Raw genomic sequence first — 24,206 nt, 5'->3', positions numbered from 1 at the left:
CTGCTTTCCTTGGTTCCAACGATCCAGATATCTATATATAAATATATATATATATATATATATCTATACAATATGTTACATTACTCGGTAGTCAAGATAAAACTCTGAGTTTCAGATGCCGAAGTGGAAATCCACAACACCATCTCTTCGGTTATCTGGCTATTTGAAAACGTTATGAAAAAATACCGTTAAAAATGAAGGGAAATTACTCTGTTATAACTCTGCTTTGCCTGTGTACTTATACATCGCTCGCATTTTTCGTCATAAAAATTATATAAAAATACATAAAAATATATAAAAATATATAAAAATATATAAAATCTTCTTGGGACATTACACAGAAAGCATGTTCTATCCGTTTTCTTTAGGGGACCAAAAACGTAACAGAAATTTAGTCACATGTGGGCATGATCCGAAAAGCTCTGTCCTTGTATTTAGACATGTGGTAGGGTCTAAGCTGCTTTTCCAGATAAGCCATCTCTCCATGTCGCATAAACCGCACCTTCCGCTGCCGTTGGTATAGGGCTTACATCTGGCCAAAATCTTCCATTGTATGTTATAATCGACACCTTTATCTCTTAAAGACCAAATATGATTGGATAATTGTGTCGCTTTTCTTTTGTTCCAGTGCCTAAAGCTGAAAGTGTGGTTATTGAACCTGGCCTTGAAATTACCCTCTGTCAGGCCCACGTATTTCTTCGTCGAAACGGTGTCTTTAGTGGTTATAGAGTTTACGGTAGCTTCATATATGATGGTCTTGGACATGCAAGCTCCATTTAGCGGGCACAATTCTTTATTCCTGCATGAACAGCTGTTTTCTTCTTGTGTTTTTTGTATGTTATGATTGATTATGTTTTTAAAATTGGTAGTTGAACTAAAACTAATTTTTAAATTGTGTCTATTGAAGAGTTTCCTATAAGCATGGTTAACTGGAAAATGTCTATCTATCAGTGCTAGGAAATATTTACCTATATTGAAGGCCACCTCGGGTGAGTAAGGGGGCGTAAACCAGATGACCTTCCTATTTCTATTATTCCTTTTCCTTATTGTTGGGCTGGTGATAGGTGTATATTTTATTTTTTCGCTAAAACACTATCTTTTAAAGCTTTATTATAAACTGGGGCAACGCTATTGAAGATGTCCTCATTAGATGAGAGGCTAGAAATCCTCTTACTAATATTTTTAACTAAATTTTTGAATACTATAGGGGGATGGCATGAACCTACATTAATATAACTTAGTCTATCATTGGGCTTCCTATAAGGCTTATAAATATTATTATTAAGATCTAAGGAAATGTCTAAGAAATTGACAACCGTCAGGTTAGTGTCTATAGTTATACTAAGTCCGAAGACACTAACCTGACGGTTGTCAATTTCTTAGACGTTTCCTTAGATCTTATAATAATATTTATAAGCCTTATAGGAAGCCCAATGATAGACTAAGTTATATTAATGTAGGTTCATGCCATCCCCCTATAGTATTCAAAAATTTAGTTAAAAATATTAGTAAGAGGATTTCTAGCCTCTCATCTAATGAGGACATCTTCAATAGCGTTGCCCCAGTTTATAATAAAGCTTTAAAAGATAGTGGTTTTAGCGAAAAAATAAAATATACACCTATCACCAGCCCAACAATAAGGAAAAGGAATAATAGAAAGATTTGAACAGTTGACATAAAAGTTGATCTACTTATATATATATATATATATATATATATATATATATATATATATATATATATATATATATATATGAATAAAAAAATGGAGTTAACGCAGGTGTAATCAAATATTTTTACTTTCGACACATGTTTTGAAAATTCCACTGATACTATTCAAAAGAATAAATGGTATAAACAATGCAATCTTCTCCTCAGGAAAGGGGAAAAAACGAAACTCGTCAATAAGACATTTTAGCAAAAAATGATGGATTTGTATAGCGATAGACAGAACACTATTAATATTGTTTAAAAAAACATTATATGATATAACGTCATAAGTAGCTAACAGAAAGAGTAGGGATATTAATAGTGAATGTTAAATATAAAGGAAATTAAAGTTTAAATTATATATAATGATAGAGACCACTTATATGCACTAAATGTATGTTTTTGCCAATGCTTACATCTGTATGCTCGCTCTATTTATGCATGTATGTGTAGTCTCAGGAAATTGATATAACCTCAGGAACAACATTTATTTTGATTAGATAAACAAACTGATGCATTATGCAAAAGAACGGAAGCATGGGATTGAACCAGCTGTGACTCAGTCACATGTCTCAGGTAAGTAATTTATGCATCAGGTAATGAGAAAATACATAAATCGGTTTTTGAACTTTTGCTCTCCACTCTCTATATGTTTTGTTTGTACTCCTGGGATTCAGCTCAACTTTTCATGTCACTAGTAAGGGAGGGTTCAAGAATATATATACCAGTCATATACTTGGGTCAGTTCAATATACTGTACTCTGGCTGGTGGATTCATGCTTGCATGTGTAATAGTCAATATGCTTGTGACTTTCAATTGCCTAAGATTACTCCTCCATAGCTCAGAGGTTAGAGCACTGGTCTTGTAAACCAGGGATCATGAGTTCAATTCTCACTGGGGGCTTCATGAAGGATTCTTTTAATGGCGGTGCCCCAGCATGGCCACAGCTCGTGAACTGAAACTAGATAAAATAAAAAATAAATAAATAATCATCATCATCGTTTAACGTCCGTTTTCTGCGCTAGCACGGGTTGGACGGAATAAATAAATAAATAAATGAATAGGGTCCTATTGGAAGTAACCATTGTTACACTTTTTGGCTGGACTCACAAGCATGACCAACTGAGGCTATGGCCATCTCATTCTTGGTCCACTCTTAGATCTCCTGCCAATTGGCTTGGTTTAAAGAAGCTGTCCTGTGATTTCTCTGACATTCTGATCACATGTCCCTCTTCTCCACCCGCTATTCTTGAGAGGTTCATAGGGAGTAGGGTGCTCAGATAACTCTTTCAAAGGGTCTTGTCAGAATCAGCCATCATTACCCTTTCTTGCTGGATTCACAAGCTTGACCAACTGAAACCATGGATATTAACCAACCATCTCATTCTTGTTTCTGCCCATAGGCCTCCTGCCAATTGGCTTGGCTTGAAGAATCAGCTTTGCAATCCTTTCTTCTGGCATTCTAAAGCACATGTCTGTAGCACCAGAACTCTGACCCCTAATGCTGAGAAGTGATATCGTACCCTGCAATGTTACTGTAATGTTACTCCAGAGATCCTTTGGAGGGACCCCATTTTGACTGCTTGTATTCACGATCTTACTTTTTCATTTATTACCCAACAATCTTGACCATAGGTGAGATTTGGTGTGACTTACAAGATAAGTCTTGTGTCTTGGGAGGATCTAGTAAAGTTAAGACCCCCTTCAGTCATGAATTATGATGGGACTACACCTAGAAAGTTCCCCTCTCAGGCACAAGTCCAAGCTAGGTTGTTTCTGGAAGACCAGCAGTCACCCATGCATACCAGTCTCTCCTCTCCATGCCACCGATGTTATCCAAGAGAAAGGCAAAGACTGATACAGCTTGGCACCAGTCATGTCGCAACTCATTTCTACAGCTGAGTGAACTGGAGCAACATGAAATAAAGTGTCTTGCTCAAGAACACAACACAAAACCTGGTCTGAGATTCGAACTCACTACCTCATGATTATGAGCCCAACACTCTAACCACTGAGCCAATCGGAGGATCGCAATTTCGATTCCCAGACCGGGCGTTGTGTGTGTTTATTGAGCGAAAACACCTAAAAGGCTCCACGAGGCTTCGGCAGGGGGGGGTGGCGACCCCTGTTGTACTCTTTCGACCCCCCGACACTGAGAGCATTGGCGGATGGATGAATGCGCATCCACACTAAGCGGTTGCGTTGGAAGTGGGGGACAAGAAACAGGAAGAAAGAGTGAGAGAAAGTTGGAGCGATAGAGTACAACAGAGGTCGCCACCACCCCCTGCCAGAGCCTCATGGAGCTTTAGATGTTTTCGCTCAATAAACACACACAATGCCTAGTCTGGGAATCGAAACCGCGATCCTCTGACCGCGAGTCTGCTGCCCTAACCACTGGGCCATTGCGCCTCCACTTGCTGCTGCTGCTGCTGATGATGATGATGATTAAGTGCTTACAATTTTTTTTCCCCCTTTTATTAATCTTTATCAAATAGTCTTTTACTAATTCCAAACCATTTGGCTGTAGCTGTAGTGGCTATAATGCAGGGTTTTTTTGGAAACTGAAACTTGAGCTTGTTCTTATTTCCATTTTCTAATTCTGTCTTCACTTTATTTTGGACAGCATTGGCGCAGGAAAGGAACAGTGATGATGAAAGAAGCCAAACGGTAAGGATTTTAACAATATTTAGTGTTTATCTCTCCTACTAGTGTTTCTTATTTCTATATTACCCACAAGGGACTAAACATAGAGAGGACAAACAAGGACAGACAAAAGGATTAAGTTGATTACATCAACCCCAGTGCGTAACTGATACTTAATTTATCGACCCCGAAAGGATGAAAGGCAAAGTTGACCTCGGCAGAATTTGAACTCAGAACGCAAAGACAGACGAAATACCTATTTCTTTATTACCCACAAGGGGCCAAACACAGAGGGGACAAACAAGGACAGACATAGGTATTAAGTCGATTACATCGACCCCAGTGCGTAACTGGTACTTAATTTATCGACCCCGAAAGGATGAAAGGCAAAGTTGACCTCGGCAGAATTTGAACTCAGAATGCAAAGACAGACGAAATACCGCTAAGCACTTCGCCCGGTGTGCTAACGTTTCTGCCAGCTCACCTCTTCTACTAGTGTTTCTGTTACTGTCTAGGTCAATGTTTTTCAACCTTTTTACCCTTGCATAACCCTTAAAATTAATTACATGTCTCAAGGAACCCCTGCACAAAAAAATTATATACTATATCTTTCTCATATATTTTTCATCGTAGTTGACATGATAAATATCACGTATATATATTAAAAGCGGCGACCTGGCAAAAACATTAGCATGCCAGGCGAAATGCTTAGCAGTATTTCATCTCTCTTTATGTTCTGAGTTCAAATTCCGCTGAGGTTGACTTTGCTTTTCATCCTTTCGGGATCAATAAATTAAAGTAGCAGTTGTGTACTGGGGTCAATCTAATTGTCTGGCCCCCTTCCCAAAAAGTAGAAAAGCACACACACACACACACACACACACACATATATATATATATATATACTTTATTTAAAAGCAGCAGAAATTTAACAAAAGCTGTTACTCGGAGTTTCATGTTCTCGTTCATCGGACAGTTTTGTTAAAAACCGGGAACGTGAAACTCCAAGTAACAGCTTTTGTTAAATTTCTGCTGCTTTTAAATAAAGCATATTACTCTACCTCTGAGTACTCTTTTTTCCACCTTGTTTCACATTTATGTGTTTACTCCGGTGTATATATATATATATACAATTAATAATATCAGGGTAATAAAGATTTTAGAAATTTTTACTACCTGTGGCCTAGCGTGTAGAAAATTAGTCAAATTTTTGAAGTATATTAAGCATTTTAAGAAGTCAGTACTGTGTTCTACTGAGTTAGCAGTGCTATTATACACCCATTACCCTTCTTCAATCTCAATGTTGTTTACATCAGACATCTCAGATATGAAACATAGAAAATCTGTGCTGGTTATAATTACTATAGAAAATCTCCAGAGATAATCTTAACAAGTGTTGTTGAAACAATTGTAAACCATGGAATAAATGTAATACCAGCTACTCCAATCACTCCCACTGTCTCCAGTGCCTTTATAGACTGCTCACCTCTCAAAACAAACAAAAAACATCCTCTATTTTTGATTCATTGAGGCCTTAGTTTCTGTGAAATGAAGGCCTGAAGGAGAATCAATGTTATTGCCAAAAAATATGCGACAAACAAATCATGAAACCATATGTTTTGCGTGCTAGTTAGTCCACATTACTCAATAAATAATAATAATGAAATTATTGTATACAGTGCTCAGGTGCACCACAACTTGTCAGAAAGTGTGTATAAAGTGTATGCAGTTATGTACAAATGTCTGGAAAGTGAACAATGTATGAGTCAGATACATGCTTGTGTGTGTATGGAGGGGAGGAAATAAGGTGTAGTGTTGGCGAATCTCAGAAAGCATGGAAGTTTTGAAGGATGCAGTGCTCCGACAACTAACAAGGAACATAGGAATGGTTTCCCAGTTTTTCTGGTGTGTATATAGCTCCAGGGATGGGACACTATTCCATCACAGGATTACGCATTTTTACTAGCTGAATGGACTGGAGCTGCATGAAGTGAAGTGTCTTGCTCAAGAACACATCATCATCTGGTCCAGGTATAGAAACCACAATCTTACAATCATGAGTCCAAGACCCTAACCACTAAGCCATGTGCCTCCAATGTTTTGGGTGATATAGCAGTGTCAGTTATAAAAATTTATCTTAAAAAATTTTTCCTTTCTTTTATTGGTGTAAAACAAAGGCAAGTGAAGTAAAACTTGGCGTGTCACAGAATCAGAATCTCAGTGAGTCCAGCCATAATGAGGAAAGAATAAGCTCCAGCTGCCAAAATGAGATCCAAAAGGACAATCAAGTGCAGCTTGAGAATCTACAGATGGTCTTGAAGGAGAATTGTATGTTGAGGCAGCAACTGGAAGCAAAGCAGAAGGTTAGTATTTTTGTTTAATACGTGTACTGGGTGCTTTTTTACATAGCTGCAGCACTGGTGCTATTACATGGAACTGCTACCAGTGCCATAACATGGCACCAGCACAGGTGCTTTATACATGGCATCAGCCCAGATGCTTTTTACATGGAAGCAGTGTGAGTGCTTTTTACACAGCACCAGCATGGGTGCGTTTCACCCAATTTTAAAATCAACTAAGCCCTCTCCCTTCAACTGCTGGCCTTATGCCAAAATTTGAAATTATTCTATAGAGAAACTTTGCACTGCTAACACATGGTAAGAGACACAGTATTGACTTGTAAACTTGTAATATACTTCATGTGTGGAAGCACATGGCCCAGTGGTTAGGGCAGCGGACTCGAGGTCGAGGGATCATGGGTTCGAATCTCAGCCCGGCCGATGTGTGTGTTTATGAGCGAAACACCTAAGCTCCATGCAGCTCCAGCAGAAGGCAATGGCGAAACTTCTGCTGACTCTTCCGCTACAACTTTCTCTCACTCTTTCCTCCTGCACCTTGCAGCTCACCTGCGACGGACTGGCGTCCCGTTCAGGTGGGGAACCTATATGCCAAAAAAACCGGGAAATTGGCCCTTATGCAACTATAACTACAGGGATACACTTTCCATAACCTATGTAACTCAGTGGCTATATCCTGATACTTCTCTATACTTCTCATCATCATCATCGGCAGCAGTGGTGTTGTCGGCGTCGGCAGCAGCAGCGATGACGACGAGGTGGTGAGCTGGCAGAATTGTTAGCATGCCAAGCAAAATGCTTAGTGGCATTCTGTCCACCGATGTCAACTTTGCCTTTCATCTTTTCGGGGTCAATAAAATAAGTGCCAGTTGATTACTGGGATCAATATAATCAACTTTACCTCACCCCCAAATTTTAGGCCTTGTGCCTATTGTAGAAAGGATCATCATCATCATCATCATCATCATCATCATCATCATCACCACCACCACCACCTCCACCATCCATCATCCATCATCCATCATTCATCATTCATCATTATTTATTATTATTATTAAGGTGGTGAGCTGGCAGAATTGTTAGCATATTGAGAAAAATGCTTATGAGATACATAAATTCCAGTACCACATTTCTAGAAATACATCTTGTTGGAATTTAGAAGTAGACCACCAGACACTTAGTAAACCATTAGCATCTGCTTAACATCAAATTATTGTAATATTGGTTATCTCCAGGCATTGAGCTGGCAGAAACATTAGCATGCCGGGTGAAATGCTTATTGGTATTTTGTCTTGTCTTTACATTCTGAGTTCAAATTCCGCTGAGGCTAACTTTACCTTTCATCCTTTCAGGGTTGATAAGTTAAGTACCAGTTGTTTACTGGAGTCGATCTAATTGACTGGCCCCCTCCCCACCAAAATTTTGGGCCTTGTACCTAGAGTAGAAAAGAATATTGGTTATCTCCCTTGTGTTTTCTTCTCTTCATCTTTACCAGTGTTTCTTGTTTAAATGTTATCTGTTCAAAAGACAATTGACAAACAGTCTTGTCCTCAGCTTGATAAATGGTGAAATAAATTATCATTTCTATCAGGAAACCCTGGGTTGCTGCATTTAACAAGATTTTTGGTTCTCTTATTATAACATTATCTTTCCTCTCTTAACTGACCGAATGCTTTTCTACTTGTTGAAGTATTACCACATAATATGCATATATATATATATATATATATATATATATGCACATATACATACATACACACACACACAACACACACACACACACACACACACACATATATACACACATATATGTGGAGGCACAATGGCCCAGTGGTTAGGGCAGCAGACTCGTGGTTGTAGGATCGCGGTTTCGATTCCCAGGCTGGGTGTTGTGAGTGTTTATTGAGCGAAAACACCTTAAAGCTCCACAAGGCTCCGGCAATGGGTGGTGATCCCTGCTGTACTCTTTCACCACTTTTTCTCCCACTCTTTCTTCTGTTGGCCTGCTCGCTTAGCCAGCGGGGTGTGTCATTCAAAGGCTAAAACAATGCGAACGCATTGTGACCAGCGATGTGTTACGTCTGATGGTCTGGTCGGTCACGTGATCACGTGATATACATATATATTTATATACACACGTAATATCTCACTTCTAAATATACTATTTGCATTTTATATTTTCTTTTTCTCATTTTGGTATTGGTGTTGTTTTCTTTTTTGGTGGCTCTTTTTGGTGATGATGGTGGTTTAGGAGATTCTTCAGTTACATCACGATGTCACAGTGGCTCAGCTTTCAACTAGTTCAATACAGACACAGCTTAGTGTTGGCACTTTAGTCAGAAATAGCATTGAGAACAACAACATTGCCTCAACACCTGTCTGTGAACTTACCCAGGTAAGAGATAAAAATCATCTGCTTTGAAATTAGGGTCTTGTGGTCCTCTACATATACGCTTTTGTGACTGGTGTTTAGGGCTAAGTTACCCTATGTAAATCATAATCATCATCATCATTGAACATTCATTTTCATGGTTTGAACAGTTTGACAGGGTTCAGTGAGCTGGGGTTGTGTTAGCCCATGTTTGTGGTGTACCCTTTGTTAGTCATGGTGGTATAGTTAGGGCTAAATTAACCCCGTGTTTGTGTTGCCTGTATATTTTGCGGCTAAGTTATCCCCATGTTAGTGGTGTCTGTATATTTAAGGCTAAGTTACCCCATGTTAGTGGTGTCTGTGTATTTAGGGCTTATTCCATATTTGTCGTGTCTGTATATTTAGGGCTAAGTTACTCCATGTTAGTGCTTTTAATAAGGCACTGGCTCATGTGTGTGTCTGTGTTTGTCCCTCACCAGCGCTTGACAACTGTAATGTAGTGATTTGGCAAAAGAGAGTGTTGGAATAAATATCAGACGCAAAACGGAAAATTCTTCAAAGTGCTGCCCCAGCATGGCCACAGTCTAATGACTGAAACAAGTAAAAGATCAAAGATAAAACCACATTTTATTTATTGCTTCTTTGCATTCCACTTTTTTTCTTTTTTGTTACTTCTGCTGTGGTTGTTGAACTAAAATGATTGGTTCTGCTTCCTTTCAGGCTTACGACAAACTCAGCACATTGTTGGGCAAAAGCCTCTCTTTAGAAAATGGTGGCCAAATTTTTCCGGAAAATCTTGACCAGGTATGCTTCTTCCTCTGTCTCCTTCCTCCTATTTCTCATTTTCCTCCTCTTCTACTCCTTCCCCTTCATCCTCTCCTCCTTCATTCCCCTCCTCCTAACAACATAACAACAGGTGTCTACACCCCAGCTTAATTTAATTTGTCCTTAGTCGAAAGACACCTGTTGTTATATCCTGTTATTTGTATTTGTATAACATTCTCCGTCTTTTTTTCCGTCCTTGTTTTTGTATATATTCGCTGCTTTCTTCCAAGGAATCTAATGCTCTTAGCTTAGTTTTTCCTGGCCAGATTGGAGCAATCTCACGTATAACCAGCCGAAATTGCAAAGATAATATGGAACTCGACTGAAGAAAGAAAACTCCGAATAATTCATTCTTGTTTTCTTTGTATCATCTGTCTGGATGTTTTGCGTTCTTGTCCCATTTTGTATTTTATATATATATATATATATATACTCTTTTACTCTTTTACTAGTTTCAGTCATTTGACTGCGGCCATGCTGGATCACCGCCTTTAGTCGAGCAAATCGACCCTGGGACTTATTCTTTGTAAGCCCAGTACTTATTCTATCGGTTTCTTTTGCCGAACCGTTAAGTTACGGGGACGTAAACACACCAGCATCGGTTGTCAAGCAATGCTAGGGGGACAAAGACGGACACACAAACACACACATATATATATAATATATATATATATATACATATATACGACAGGCTTCTTTCAGTTTCCGTCTACCAAATCCACTCACAAGGCATTGGTCGGCCCGGGGCTATAGCAGAAGACACTTGCCCAAGATGCCACACAGTGGGACTGAACCCGGAACCATGTGGTTGTTTAGCAAGCTACTTACCACACAGCCACTCCTACTTACCACACAGCCACTCATGTATATATGTATAATATATATATATAGATAAGTGTATTTTTCCCTTGTTAACAATTAGCGTGGAAAAAATAGATAAATAGTTACCAGGGTAACAAAAAATCACAAGTATTTCTCATCCAGACAGACGATAAAAAGAAAACAAGGACGGGTCATTCGAAGTTTTCTTTCTTTAGCTGAATTCCAAATTATCTTTGCAAGTTCGGCTGGTTATACATGAGATTGCTCCAATCTGGCCAGCCCCAAGGAAAAACTCCATTTATATATATATATTATATATATAATAGAAATATTAAAAATAAAATAACCATAATATAGTGATGATTAAGTAATGTGCAAAATAATAATAAAAACGTATATATTTGGTATATACATTTTTATTATTATTTTGCTATTTACTTAATCATCAGTATATTATTGTTATTTTATTTTTAATATTTCTATTATATGTAATTTTCTAGATGGTATAATTTTATTGTTCATTTTGAATTGATAAAAGGTGGTTTTTTTCTAATTTTTATATATATATTATATTTTGCAAAATTTGATTTAGTATTTCTAAATTGAATTTTTCCCTGTAAGTTAGGAATAATATTCCCTCAAATAATAATAATAATAATAATTATTATTTTATGGAGGCGCAATGGCCCAGTGGTTAGGGCAGCGGACTCGCGGTCGGAGGATCGCGGTTTCGATTCCCAGACCAGGCATTGTGAGTGTTTATTGAGCGAAAACACCTAAAGCGCCACGAGGCTCCGGCAGGGGGTGGTGGTGAACCCTGCTGTACTCTTTCACCACAACTTTCTCTCACTCTTTCTTCCTGTTTCTTTTGTACCTGTATTTCAAAGGGCCAGCCTTGTCACACTCTGTGTCATGCTGAATCTCCTTGAGAACTACGTTAAGGGTACACGTGTCTGTGGAGTGCTCAGCCACTTGCACGTTAATATCACGAGCAAGCTGTTCCGTTGATCGTATCAGCTGGGACCCTCATCGTCGCAACCGACAGAGTGCTCCTGCTACTATTTTATATATATATATATATATATGGTAACAAAAGGATGAAGGAAACGTGTCTGTTTTTTTAAGGTTGACCTGTTTCTATCTAAACAACAACAGCAACAGCTCCTTTGGTGCAAGATTTAATCTTTCCATTTTAATGTGTGTTTGCTCATGTTTCTAGTGTGATCAATATGAAGATGAAGTGCAGAGCTTGGTTCCACAATTAAATGGTAAAGAGGACAAGCTGGAAGACTTGAGGAAAGTAAAGACCATTCTCGTCAGAGCTGGAAAGGAAATGAAACTGTACAAACAGCGACTAGAAGAAGAAAAAATCAAAAAGTAAGATTTATAGAGTTGAAAGTAATCCATACACATTCCAGATATGTTTTGTCTTTTACTTGTATCAGTCATTAGATTGTGGCCATGCTGGGGCCTTCAATAATTTTTAGTTGAATGAATTGGCCCCAGGACTTATTTTTAAAGCTTGGTACTTATTCTGTCAGTCTCTTTTTGCCGAACCACTAAGTTACGGGGGATGTGAACACACTAACACCTGTTGTCAAGCAGTGGTGAGGGACAAACACAGACACAAAGATGCACACACAGATATATATATATATATATATATATATATATATATATATATATATATTGACCTGCTCGCTTAGCCAGCGTGGTGGCGTCATTCGAAGGCTAAAACAATGCGAACGCATTGTGACCAGCGATGTGTAACAAAGTCTGATGGTCTGGTCGGTCACGTGATTATATATATATATATATATATATATATATCTAGGCACAGGCATGTGGTAAGAAGCTTGCTTCACAACCACATGGTTCCAGGTTCAGTCCCACTGCATGTCACCTTGCATCTCCACTTTCTACCACTTTACAACTTGTGTTGGTGAGTTTACATCTGCGTAACTTAGCGGCTTGGCAAAAGAGATTGATATAATAAGAACCAGGCTTAAACTGATCGATATGTCTTTAAAATTCTTGAAGGCAGTGTCCCAACACGGCCCCAGTCAAATGACTGAAACAAGTTAAAGAAAAAAAATATCAACTGGTTTTCTTCCTCTGTATTAACGTGCCTGTGTATTGTCTGTATATTTGCATGTGTGTGCAGCAAGCAGCTGTTGCAGTATCAGAATCAGTTGAAACAGGAGATGCAAAAGATGCAGAAAGGAATGATTTATAACGCATGGCAGCAGAATGGCAGTAACCAGAGCAACAATAATAATAAGGTAAGTGGAACATTTATGCAAATGTTAAACTTAGAATAACAACAATCATCATCATCGTCGTCATTTAACGTCTGCTTTCTATGCTAGCATGGGTTGGACGGTTTGACTGAGGGCTCCAATCTGATCTGGCGAAGTTTCTACAGCTGGATGCCCTTCCTAACACCATCCATTCCGTCGGCTGCGGGGTCATTCCGAAAAGCTCTATCTGCGACGATTTCATCTCAATCGAAGGAGAGGGGCTTTCTCCGTCCGGGTTGCGGATCCGTGGAATAAGCTGCCAGATGAGATGGTGAAGATGCTGACGACCGTTCGGTTCAAAGTCCCCCTTGACCTCAAGTGGCCTGAACTCTTTACATGAACACCACCCTGTACATAACTCCATGTCCCCCTACATGGCCTTGCTTTTTGCTTTTTGAGCCAAAAAATTAACTAACTAACTAACTAACTAACTAAGAGTGTAGTGGGTGCTTTTACATGCCGTCTCATGGGCTGGACTGTTTGACTGAGGGCTGGCAAGCCAGAAGGCTGCAACCAGGCTCCAATTTGATCTGGCGAAGTTTCTACAGCTGGATGCCCTTCCTAACGCCATCCACTCCAAGAGCGTAGTAGGTGCTTTTACATGCCGTAGCATGGGTTGGACAGTTTGACTGAGGGCTGGCAAGCCAGAAGGCTGCAACCAGGCTCCAGTCTGATCTGGCAAAGTTTCTACAGCTGGATGCCCTTCCTAACGCCATTCACTCCAAGAGTGTAGTGGGTGCTTTTTGCATGCCACCGGCACAGGGGCCAGTAAGGTGGTACTGGCATTGACCGCACTTGAATGGTGCTTTTTACATGCTACTGGCACAGGTGCCAATCAGGTGGCACTGGCATCGATCACGCTCGAATGGTGCTTTTTATGTGTCACTGGCACAGGTGCCAGTCAGGTGGTACAGTCATCAGCCACATCAATGACTTTGTTGTAGTGTTGTCAATGCACTGCAAAAGCACATGACACATAACGACAATGATTAATTAATCAATGTTGTTGAATTGAATGTATACTCTTTACTCTTTTACTTGTTTCAGTCATTTGACTGAGGCCATGCTGGAGCACCGCCTTTAGTCAAGCAAATCGATCCCGGGACTTATTCTTTGTAAGCCCAGTACTTATTCTATCGGTCTCTTTTGCCGAACCACTAAGTGACAGGGACGTAAACACACCACCATCGGTTGTCAAACAATGCTAGGGGGACAAACACAGACACACAAACACACACACATATATATATACATATATACGACGGGCTTCTTTCAGTTTCCGTCTACCAAATCCACTCACAAGGCTTTGGTTGGCCCGAGGCTATAGTAGAAGACACTTGCCCAAGATGCCACGCAGTGGGACTGAACCCGGAACCATGTGGTTGGTAAGCAAGCTACATACCACACAGCCACTCCTGTCATCATTTTGTATGAAAATATTGAATGTAATGTATGCAGCACTTAATGCCTGTGTTACCCTTGTCGTTGCAGTGTGATATCAACTGTGCCAATAGCGACACCCACCAGTTGCACAAAGAGGTTACCGATCTAAAGATGGCGCTGTTTGCTGCGAACGAACGGCAGGAGATTTTGCAAAGAAAATACGAAGATCGCAAGCTTCGAATCCGTGCAAAATTCCTGAGAGCCAGGTAACTACCAAACATCATTGCTTTTGTTATTCTCATTGCTGTCATCACTATCATCGTTGTTGTTATCGGTGTTGTCATGATCATCATCATTATGCTTTCATCGCCACCATTAGTAGTAGCAGCATACAACTCGCCCCATTACCATCTTCCACAACCATTGCCACTACCACCACCATTACAACCACCACCACCACCACCACCACACCACCACCACCACCATCATCAACGCAACTACCACCATCACCACTACTACTACCACTACTACTTTTCCTCCTCCTCATAGTTGTCATCGTCATTATCATTGTCATCATCATCATCATCATCATTGTTGTTGTCATCATCGTAGTTGTTGTCATCATCATTGTCATCGTCATCGTCATTATCATCATCACCATCGTCGTCATTGTCATCATCATCGTCGTCATCATCATTGTCATCGTCATTGTGATCATCATCGTCATCATCATCGTCATTGTCATTGTCATCGTCATTGTCATCATCATCATCATCATCATCATCATCATTGTCATCATTGTTTCAGCATGATCACAGTTGAGTGGCTGAAACTAGTAAGAGATAAAAAGATGATTGCATTAAATACGTCTCTGTTTATTGCAGGCAGTTACACAACCAGGAAAAGATGCTTATGAAGGAACAACTTCGCCACCTGGGAGAGGACTTGCTGGTCACTCGGTCAATGTTTAACAAGGAGCATGAACTGCGTGAAGAGCGAGAAGCCAGTTACAAGAAACTGGCCAGTGAACGCCGAGAGCTTTTCTCAAAGTAAGATCACCCATTGCACGCTTGTAAGACATGATAAAGATACTAAGAAGTTGTTCTTCCAAATTGTACCTATTTGACAAGGTATCATTACATAATAAATGTTCATTTTTATGGCTCAAGATTGTACCTATTTAGTACTAGAAGTACCGAGGGGTCATTTGTGACCACTTTTGCTTTTTTCTTTTTAATTTCTATGACTATATTGAATGTGTAATCATGAACATTATTTCATATATATGTGTATATATATTTTTTTGCGTATAAATTATTTTTAAACAATTGCAGCATCGAAGGTGTTTATAAGCCATTTAAAAACACACAAAAACCGTTAGATTCATTTCAACGTTTAAATTAAATTTGTCAAAATATTTCTGTCGCTTTCAGACCGTGACCTATTCACTGACAAAATTCCATGTTGCATCTCGGTGAACAGGTTGTGGTCTCAAAGCGATGAAAATATTTTGGCAAATTAAACACACAAAAACCGTTAGATTCACTTCAACATTTAAATTTAATTTGTCAAAATATTTCCGTCGCTTTGAAACCCTGACCTGTTCATTGACAAAATTCCATGTTGCATCTCAGTGAACAGGTTGTGGTCTCAAAGTGATGAAAATATTTTGGCAAATTAAATTTACATGTTCAAATGAATCTAATAGTTTTTGTGTGTTTTTAAATGGCTTATAAACACCTTCCATGCTGCAATAGTTTTTGTTTCAGCACACGATCTCAGATCAGGTCACTTGCTCTGCAAGTACATCTCCGTAAATTATTTTTAAACAATTGCAGCATGGAAGGTGTTTATAAGCCATTTAAAAACACACAAAAACCGTTAGATTCACTTCAACATTTAAATTTCATTTGTGTCAAAATATTTCCCTCGCTTTCATATGGTTGGGAAGCAAACTTTTTTCCACATAGCCATGCCTGTGCCTAATGTGTGGCCTTATACTGATTCTAATAATTACTATTTACATTGAGAATTTTACACATTTAGATATTTCATTAAACTGTTGTTTGTCTACAGAAGTGGAGAACAAGTGGAGATCATCCGCGAGCTGACTCGGTCTCAGTCGAGACTGGAGGTTCAGTCAAAATTCCTCGAAGAAGAAAACAAACGTCTCCAGGAGAAACTAATTGCAGCCAATCACAGGCAGAGTCTGTCACAACGTGCCAATCACAATTTAGTAAGTAAATCATTTTCTGTTGTATTGCTCTGATGGATATGTACTCGTTCCCACCATTATGTGGAGGTGCATGGTTTAGTGGGTAGGGTATTGGACTCATAAGGCGGCGAGCTGGCAGAAACGTTAGCACGCTGGGCGAAATGCTTAGCGGTATTTTGTCTGCCGCTACGTTGTGAGTTCAAATTCCGCCGTGGTCGACTTTGCCTTTCATCCTTTTGGGGTCGATAAATTAAGTACCAGTTACGCACTGGGGTCGATATAATCGACTTAATCCATTTGTCTGTCCTTGTTTGTCTTCTCTGTGTTTAGCCCCTTGTGGGTAGTAAAGAAATAGGTATTGGACTCATGATCGTAAGATTGTGGTTTCAATTCCTGGAGCGAGTGATATGTTGTGTCCTTGAACAAAACACTTCATTTTATGGCAAAAATGAGAGATCCTATGATGGACCTGTGTGTCATCCAGGGAGGTAGATATTATACTCCAGAGAAACCAAGAAACCAGCCCTAAGTTCCTTACAGAGTAATGTGGCCAGGCGAGATTCAGAGATGCTCAGTATAGAAAACATGTAGTAGTGGTCCAATGATTTGAACTCACACTCCAAAGTTTTTATCGAGGACTAAGTCCACAGAGTACAGAGGAATCCAGGTGAGCTGCTATGGAGATAGGGATGCAAATAAATACTCTTGTGTTTGATGAATGTATCAAATATACATGCATATATACAAATATATATATATATATATATATATATATAGGGATACATAAATACAGTGTACATTTAAACACATAAGAGGCATCCATTACAGGACTCCTTGCATGCTAAAGAGAACAGTTAAATTTCAAACCACTATTAGGGATAAAATTTCGAAGGGAATGAAAAATAAAAACATTTACCATCTAATGAAAAATATAAAAGTTTACCATTTAAACGTACTATATACTTCGAAATTTTATCCCTAATAGTGGTTTGGAATTTAGCTGTTCTCTCTAGTGTGCAAGGAGTCCTATGATGGATGCCTCTTATGTGTTTAAATGTACTATGGATTTATATGAATAATATATAGTCTGATCACTAAATTTTTACACACTAGGCCACTGGTAATGGAAATTTCAAATATTTCAGATTACCCTTTGATATTATTAATTATATAGGGTTATATATATATATATATATATAGAGAGAGAGATAGAGAGAGAGAGAAACTAAAACTGAAAATATTTGAATAATGAACATTCGTGTATGGGCATTTAGATATTTTATATATTTACAAAACAAATTTACATAGAGTACAAGAAATACAGAAAACTAAGGAGAGAGGGCATGATATTTCAAACTCAACAGCTGTTTCTGGAGGCTCAGAATTACATAATAGTTGTAATGTTGGCAGATGGAGTGTGCGAATAGTCAAAAATGTACATATATATATATGCGTGTGTGTGTATTCTTTATTATATATTATTGTTATATGATATATATGTTTTTTGTTTTTCCTGTTTTGATCAGATATACCCTCACCAGTTAACAAGTCCGAAATCTTTAGAGTTTGATTCCATTTTTGAGAGGCCACTGTCTCACTCAAACAAAGGGACATTGCCTGACACGAAACCATCCTTCCAAACAAATATCAGCCACATACGCCAAATAGAACTGAAACAGATGGAAGACGAATATGATATATGAACCATATGTATCTAATATGCAGGTAGCTATGTCTGTGTGTCCATGTGTCTCTAAGTAAATGTGTGTGTGTGTGTGTTTGTGTGTGTGGAAGAGAGAGTGTGTGTTTATGCATGTAAACCATACTTTTTTTGTTCCTCAGAATTTAAAAGAACAAATAACAACAGAAAAATACAAATTCATAGAAAAAGGGAATACAATTTGTTACCAAATTCTTCCAAATGAAGGAGTAATATATATACATACATATATATATCTTCGGTTGCCTACTTTGATTATAATCACCCCATGGATTTATATATATATATATATCTTGATGCTTACTTTGATTATCATCACCCCATGGATTTATATGAATAATACCATACAAAATTCTGGTGCATCTGACTTAAGTACCATATTCATTTGAATCTAAATTTTGCTGAACTTATATATATATATATATATATATATATAGTACGTTTAAATATTTGTTGTGTAAGATTATTGGCTAAACTGGCAATATGACCATTCCGAAATATAACTATATATATATATGTATGTAGAAGGTTAAAAAGTAACACATGAGTTGATATATATATATAAGGAAAATAGGACAAGGTAGAAAATGCTAAAATAATTTTAGTACCAGATTCAGTCTTTGCATGTTGGAAAAGTCACGAAGACTAAAATGTACTAAAATGTTCTCCATGATAAAATCATTTTAGCATTTTCTACCTTATCTTATTTTCCTTATATATATATATATATACACAAATGCATTAAGCTAAGAAACAGTGAAAATAATTATTATAAGCCTTAAGCTTGTAGTAACACAATGTGCGCAGTTATAAGCTTAAAACTTATAATCATTTTCAGAATATATATATATATATATATATATATATATATATATTATATATATATATACATACATACATACTTATGTATATACTTATGTACTTACATTTGTACATATATATGTATATGATTTGACTATTTACTATATGCTCACACAGACCCTCTACGTCCTTCCGACCGATTTGGAGTACCTGATTCATGGATTTTCTTGCTCTACCCTTGGATTACGTTACCTTTAAATTCCTTTGGAGTACATCGTTTCTGCACTTTTGATTATACATATATCATCATCGTTTAACGTCCGTTAAATGATGATGATATGATGATGATGATACATATATATATATATATATCAACACAAATACATACATACATATATATATATATATATATACACAAATACATACATACATACATATATACATACATATATATATATACAAATACATACATATATACATGTTTTTATATTGTATGCGTACACACACACATCATATGTGGCAGTATGGTCGTGTGGTTAAGCAGTTTGCTTCACAACTGTGTGGTGTCAGGTTCATTCCCACTGAATGGCATCTTCGGCAAACATTCCTCACTACAGCCTCTGGGCCCATGAATGCACCGAGAATGAATTTGGTTGATAGGAACTGAAGGAAAAGAAGCATGCTACATATATGCATTTAGCTATGTATATGTGTGGCCCCATGTGTGTATGTGTATGGATGCCTTGTTTGGATGTTGCGTGATTATTGTAAATAAGCATCACCATTCGTACAAGTGATGATGATGTTTATTTGCACAGTCCAGACAAGGATAGGGTAAATGTTATCTCGCTCAGAAACAGGGAAGGATTGATGACAGGAAGGGAATCCAGCCAGAGAAATGTACCTCAGTGGATCATGTCTGAGCCATGCAAGCATCACACAGTAGACATCAAAACAATGATGATGATGATGACGGTGGTGATAATATGTTATGGGATTATCTTTGAATTTTGGATGAGTAAGTCTGCTATAACATTATAAATAGTAAAAAGCTTCCTAGTAAGTAGAGAGCAGCTATTACACCCAGGGCCGGCTCAAGGTACCCACAACTTGGGCAGTTGCCCAGGGCACAATGTGTTAGGGAGCGTCAAGGAGGACATGACAAAGGCAAAGAAATTTCCATGACTGTTAGCTTGTACACGCCGAACTTCAGCTTGCCTGGGGTGCCAGCAACCTTAAGGCTGGCCCTGATTACACTTATGGGCAGAGTACGTCGAAAAGCTATGGTAGTTAAATAGTTTCTGCAATTATTGTATAAATGGATGAATGTGGCAAATTTGGAAAAGATCTAAAAATAAAAAAAAAAATACAAGAAGAAAAGTTAAACAAATAGAGGAACCCAAAATGGAAGTTTTTCTTTCATAATAATCAGATCTGCTTGCCATACTACAATATATGTATGTATGTATGTACAAATATATATGTGTGTGCATGTGTGTATACAAATATATATGTATGTACAAATATGTGTGTGTGTGTGGGTATACAAATATATATGTATGTATGAACAAATATATATATATATATATATATATACATGTATATACAAATATGTATATGTGTATATATATATATATAAATATATTAAATATATGCGTGTGTATATGTATGTGTGTATATATGTATGTATATATGTGTGTGTGTACGTATATATGTATATATAAGTGCAGGTATAGCTCTGTGGTAAGAAGTTTGCTTCTTAAGTACATGGTTTAAGGTTCAGTCCCATTGCATGGCACCTTGCCCTAATGTCTTCTACTTTAGCCTTGGGCTGACCAAAGCCTTGTAAGTGGATTTAGTAGATGGAAACTGAAAGGAGCTTGTCATATATATATCTGTGTGTGTGTGTGTGTCCCACCCCTCATCACTTGACAACCGGTGTTGGTGTTTATGTCCCCATAACTTAATGGTTCAATATATGAGGCCATTCTAATAAGTACTAGGCTTTAAAAGTAAGTCCTGGGATCGATCTGTTCAACTAAAAATATCCCTTCAAGGCAGTGCTCTAACATGGTCGCAGTCAAATCATTAGAACAAGTAAAAGAATATATACATATATTCTTTTATTTGTTTGTCATTTGATTGTGGCCATGCTGGAGCACCGGCTTTAGTTGAACAAATCGACCCCAGGACTTATTCTCTGTAAGCCTAGTACTTATTCTATCAGTCTCTTTTGCCAAACCGCTAAGTTTCGAGGACATAAACATTCCAGCATCAGTTGTCAAGCAATGGTGGGGGACAACACACACACACACACACACATAGGATGGGCTTCTTTCAGTTTCTGTCTACCAAATTCACTCATAAGGCTTTGGTCAGCCCGGGGCTATAGTAGATGCTTGCCCAAGGTGCCATGCAGTGGGACTGAACCTGGAACCATGTGGTTGGGAAACAAGCTTCTTACTACACAGCCACGCCATGTATATATATATATATATATATATATGTATATATATATATATATTATGTGTGTAATATATAGATATATATTATTAGTATAATATATGCATGTGTGTGTGTGTATAAATCTACATAGTAACATACGGACATGGAAAATTCAACCATCTCTCTGTGGACTGAAACAATATGATTGAACAGCCTTATCAATGTTTCAACCTTATTGTGTTCTCATCAGGGATGTCTGCATCACTTAACCAATCCCAGAGAAGTAAGCAGCCAATCTGTCTATCTACACAACTAATTCAGGGGCTTCAGAGGAGTGGAATATCTGATTTGCATACTATAAATATTTAAGACTCTATTTAATATCAGCAGCCTATGAATATGTACACAGACACATGCATTTACACACATCGTATACATGCATAAACACATGCGCACACAAACATGTATATATATATATATATATATATATATATACACACACATATATATTATAAAGGCGGTGCACCACCTTGGCTGTGGTTCAATGACTGTTATCATTAAAAAAAACTATATACTTACTCGCATACAATAATTTTACTTTCTGGATAACTGCTGAATAAAAGCTGATGGAATGGTGACATTCAAAGATGACAATTATAATTGTAATCCTACTACCATCACCATCATGCCATCTGCCCCCTCAACCATTACCATTAAAATTTGTTTTAATTATATTAAAAACGGCAATGAATTTCAAAGCGGTGTATTAATAAAGGCAAATGTTTTTGAATTGGTTTGTTTTCTTTTATTGCTTGTAATGATTTGCAATAACTTCTTCCCATGCCAGTGGCACATAAAATGCTCTATTCGTGCATGGTCGATGCCAATGCTGCCTGACTGGCCCCTGTGCCTGTGGCACTTAAGAAGCATTCATTACACTCTTGAAGTGGTTGGTGTTAGGAAAGGTATCCAGCTGTAGAAATCTTGCCAGATCAGATTGGAGCCTGGTGCAGCCTCCTGGCTTGCCAGTCCTTGGTCAAGCCATCGAACCCATGCCAGTATGGAAAACAAATGTTAAATGATAATGATGTGTATATATTTGTGTATGCATGTCTGTCTGTATCATAGTATATACAGCTTCCTATGTGAGACACAAGGCAAATTGATACTGGATATGGCAGTTTCATTTATCATCTCAAGATTTCTAACCGGTTGTTTGGCAATTTCTGTAAACAATTTTAGTTACTCTTTTACTTGTTTCAGTCATTTGACTGTGGCCATGCTGTAGCAACTGTCTTTTTTATTCTCTGTCTCCATCACAGAATATGCAGCTTCTTGTAAAACTACCATATATATATATCTATCATGTGATTACATGACTGACCAGACCATCAGATGTTGTTACACATCGCTGGTCACAATGCGTTCGCATTGTTTTAGCCTTCAAATGACGCCACCCCGCTGGTTAAGCGAGCAGGCCAACAGAAGAAAGAGTGGTGAAAGAGTACAGCAGGGATCACCACCCCCTGCCGGAGTCTCATGGTGCTTTTAGGTGTTTTCGCTCAATAAACACTCACAACGCCCGGCCTGGGAATCGAAACTGCGATCCTACGACCGCGAGTCCGCTGCCCTAACCACGGGGCCATATATATATATGTGTGTGTGTGTGTATGAAGCAGCTTCGTCTGCAGTGGATGTCATCACTGTTGCAGATCAAGAGCAGACCTTGTAGCTCATATGCAAGCTTACCAAAGATGATTACTGAACACAGTGTTCAGTAGGCGTAGCTGTGTGGTAAGAAGCTTGCTTCTAAATCACATGGTTCCGGGTTCAGTCCCACTGCATGGCACCTTGGGCAAGCGTCTTCTACTATAGCCTTGCGAGTGGATTTGGCAGATGGAAACTGAAAGAAGCCCAATGTATCTGTATCTGTGTGTGTAAAGAGAGTATCTGAAATACACTTGACTGCTCTTACAAATGAGAATACTAAAAATGAATCTGATCACCCTGAAAAAATAATCTGGAATCCTTGCCCGGTACAAGATCAATCCCAAAATCTAATCAGTTCATACCAGTCACGAGGCCAAACATCCCTGAAAGTTTCATCCGAATCCATCTGCGGTTCTTGAGATATCTTGTCCATGGAAAAACAAACAAATATGACTGAAAACAATACCTCTACCTTCGATTAGGCGGAGGTAATAAAAACAACAAACACCTCTGGCTTTTGTTCTTGCACATTATTTTTAAATGAAGGTATTTATTTGTTCTGTTTTTCATTTACATGATTTAAATATATAATTTTTATTTATTTATATTTTTTTTTTTTAGTGGGGTTTTTCTTTTCATCACAGTAAAATTGAATAATGTCATCCCTGACGAAGATGTAGGAAGCAAGAGTCAGTGTGAAAGAATCAATCGTTTTGTTCTTGAAAGACAATACAATAATATTTGATATAATGATAATAACTGGATTTCAAACGATCAGTCACAAAATGGCAGCAGAATTATTTGGTGGGGGTTAAAATAGGGGTCAAAGTAAATTTGGAGATAAAAATCAAACAAAATATATATATATATATGAACAAAATATAAATATATACATGTGTGTGT

General features: G+C 38.0%; 1 protein-coding gene and 1 non-coding gene across 3 annotated transcripts in view; both read left to right on the top strand.

Annotated features, from left to right (window-relative positions):
• The window catches only part of LOC115224826 (intracellular protein transport protein USO1), a 61,282-nt gene extending 42,670 nt beyond the window's left edge, over positions 1-18,612 (top strand). Inside the window, exons 16-26 of one of the 2 annotated variants that reach the window (XM_029795753.2) lie at positions 2,211-2,286; positions 4,335-4,378; positions 6,532-6,717; positions 8,963-9,106; positions 9,803-9,886; positions 11,949-12,106; positions 12,894-13,011; positions 14,521-14,678; positions 15,297-15,461; positions 16,489-16,648; positions 18,154-18,612. In XM_029795753.2, the coding sequence (XP_029651613.1) occupies positions 2,211-2,286; positions 4,335-4,378; positions 6,532-6,717; positions 8,963-9,106; positions 9,803-9,886; positions 11,949-12,106; positions 12,894-13,011; positions 14,521-14,678; positions 15,297-15,461; positions 16,489-16,648; positions 18,154-18,330 (1,470 nt within the window). In that variant the 3' untranslated portion in view covers positions 18,331-18,612. The remainder of the gene's footprint in view (positions 1-2,210; positions 2,287-4,334; positions 4,379-6,531; positions 6,718-8,962; positions 9,107-9,802; positions 9,887-11,948; positions 12,107-12,893; positions 13,012-14,520; positions 14,679-15,296; positions 15,462-16,488; positions 16,649-18,153) is intronic. The other variant, XM_036513587.1, reaches the window with a different exon arrangement.
• Trnat-ugu lies at positions 2,542-2,614 on the top strand. The gene has a single exon. It is a non-coding gene; the product is annotated as a tRNA-Thr (tRNA).
• Positions 18,613-24,206: the final 5,594 nt, after the last annotated feature.

Source organism: Octopus sinensis, linkage group LG26, assembly GCF_006345805.1.
Source record: "Octopus sinensis linkage group LG26, ASM634580v1, whole genome shotgun sequence".
Lineage (NCBI taxonomy): Eukaryota > Metazoa > Mollusca > Cephalopoda > Octopoda > Octopodidae > Octopus > Octopus sinensis.
The sequence above is the reverse complement of the archived record's forward strand: the minus strand, read 5'-3'. Positions and strand labels throughout refer to the sequence as shown.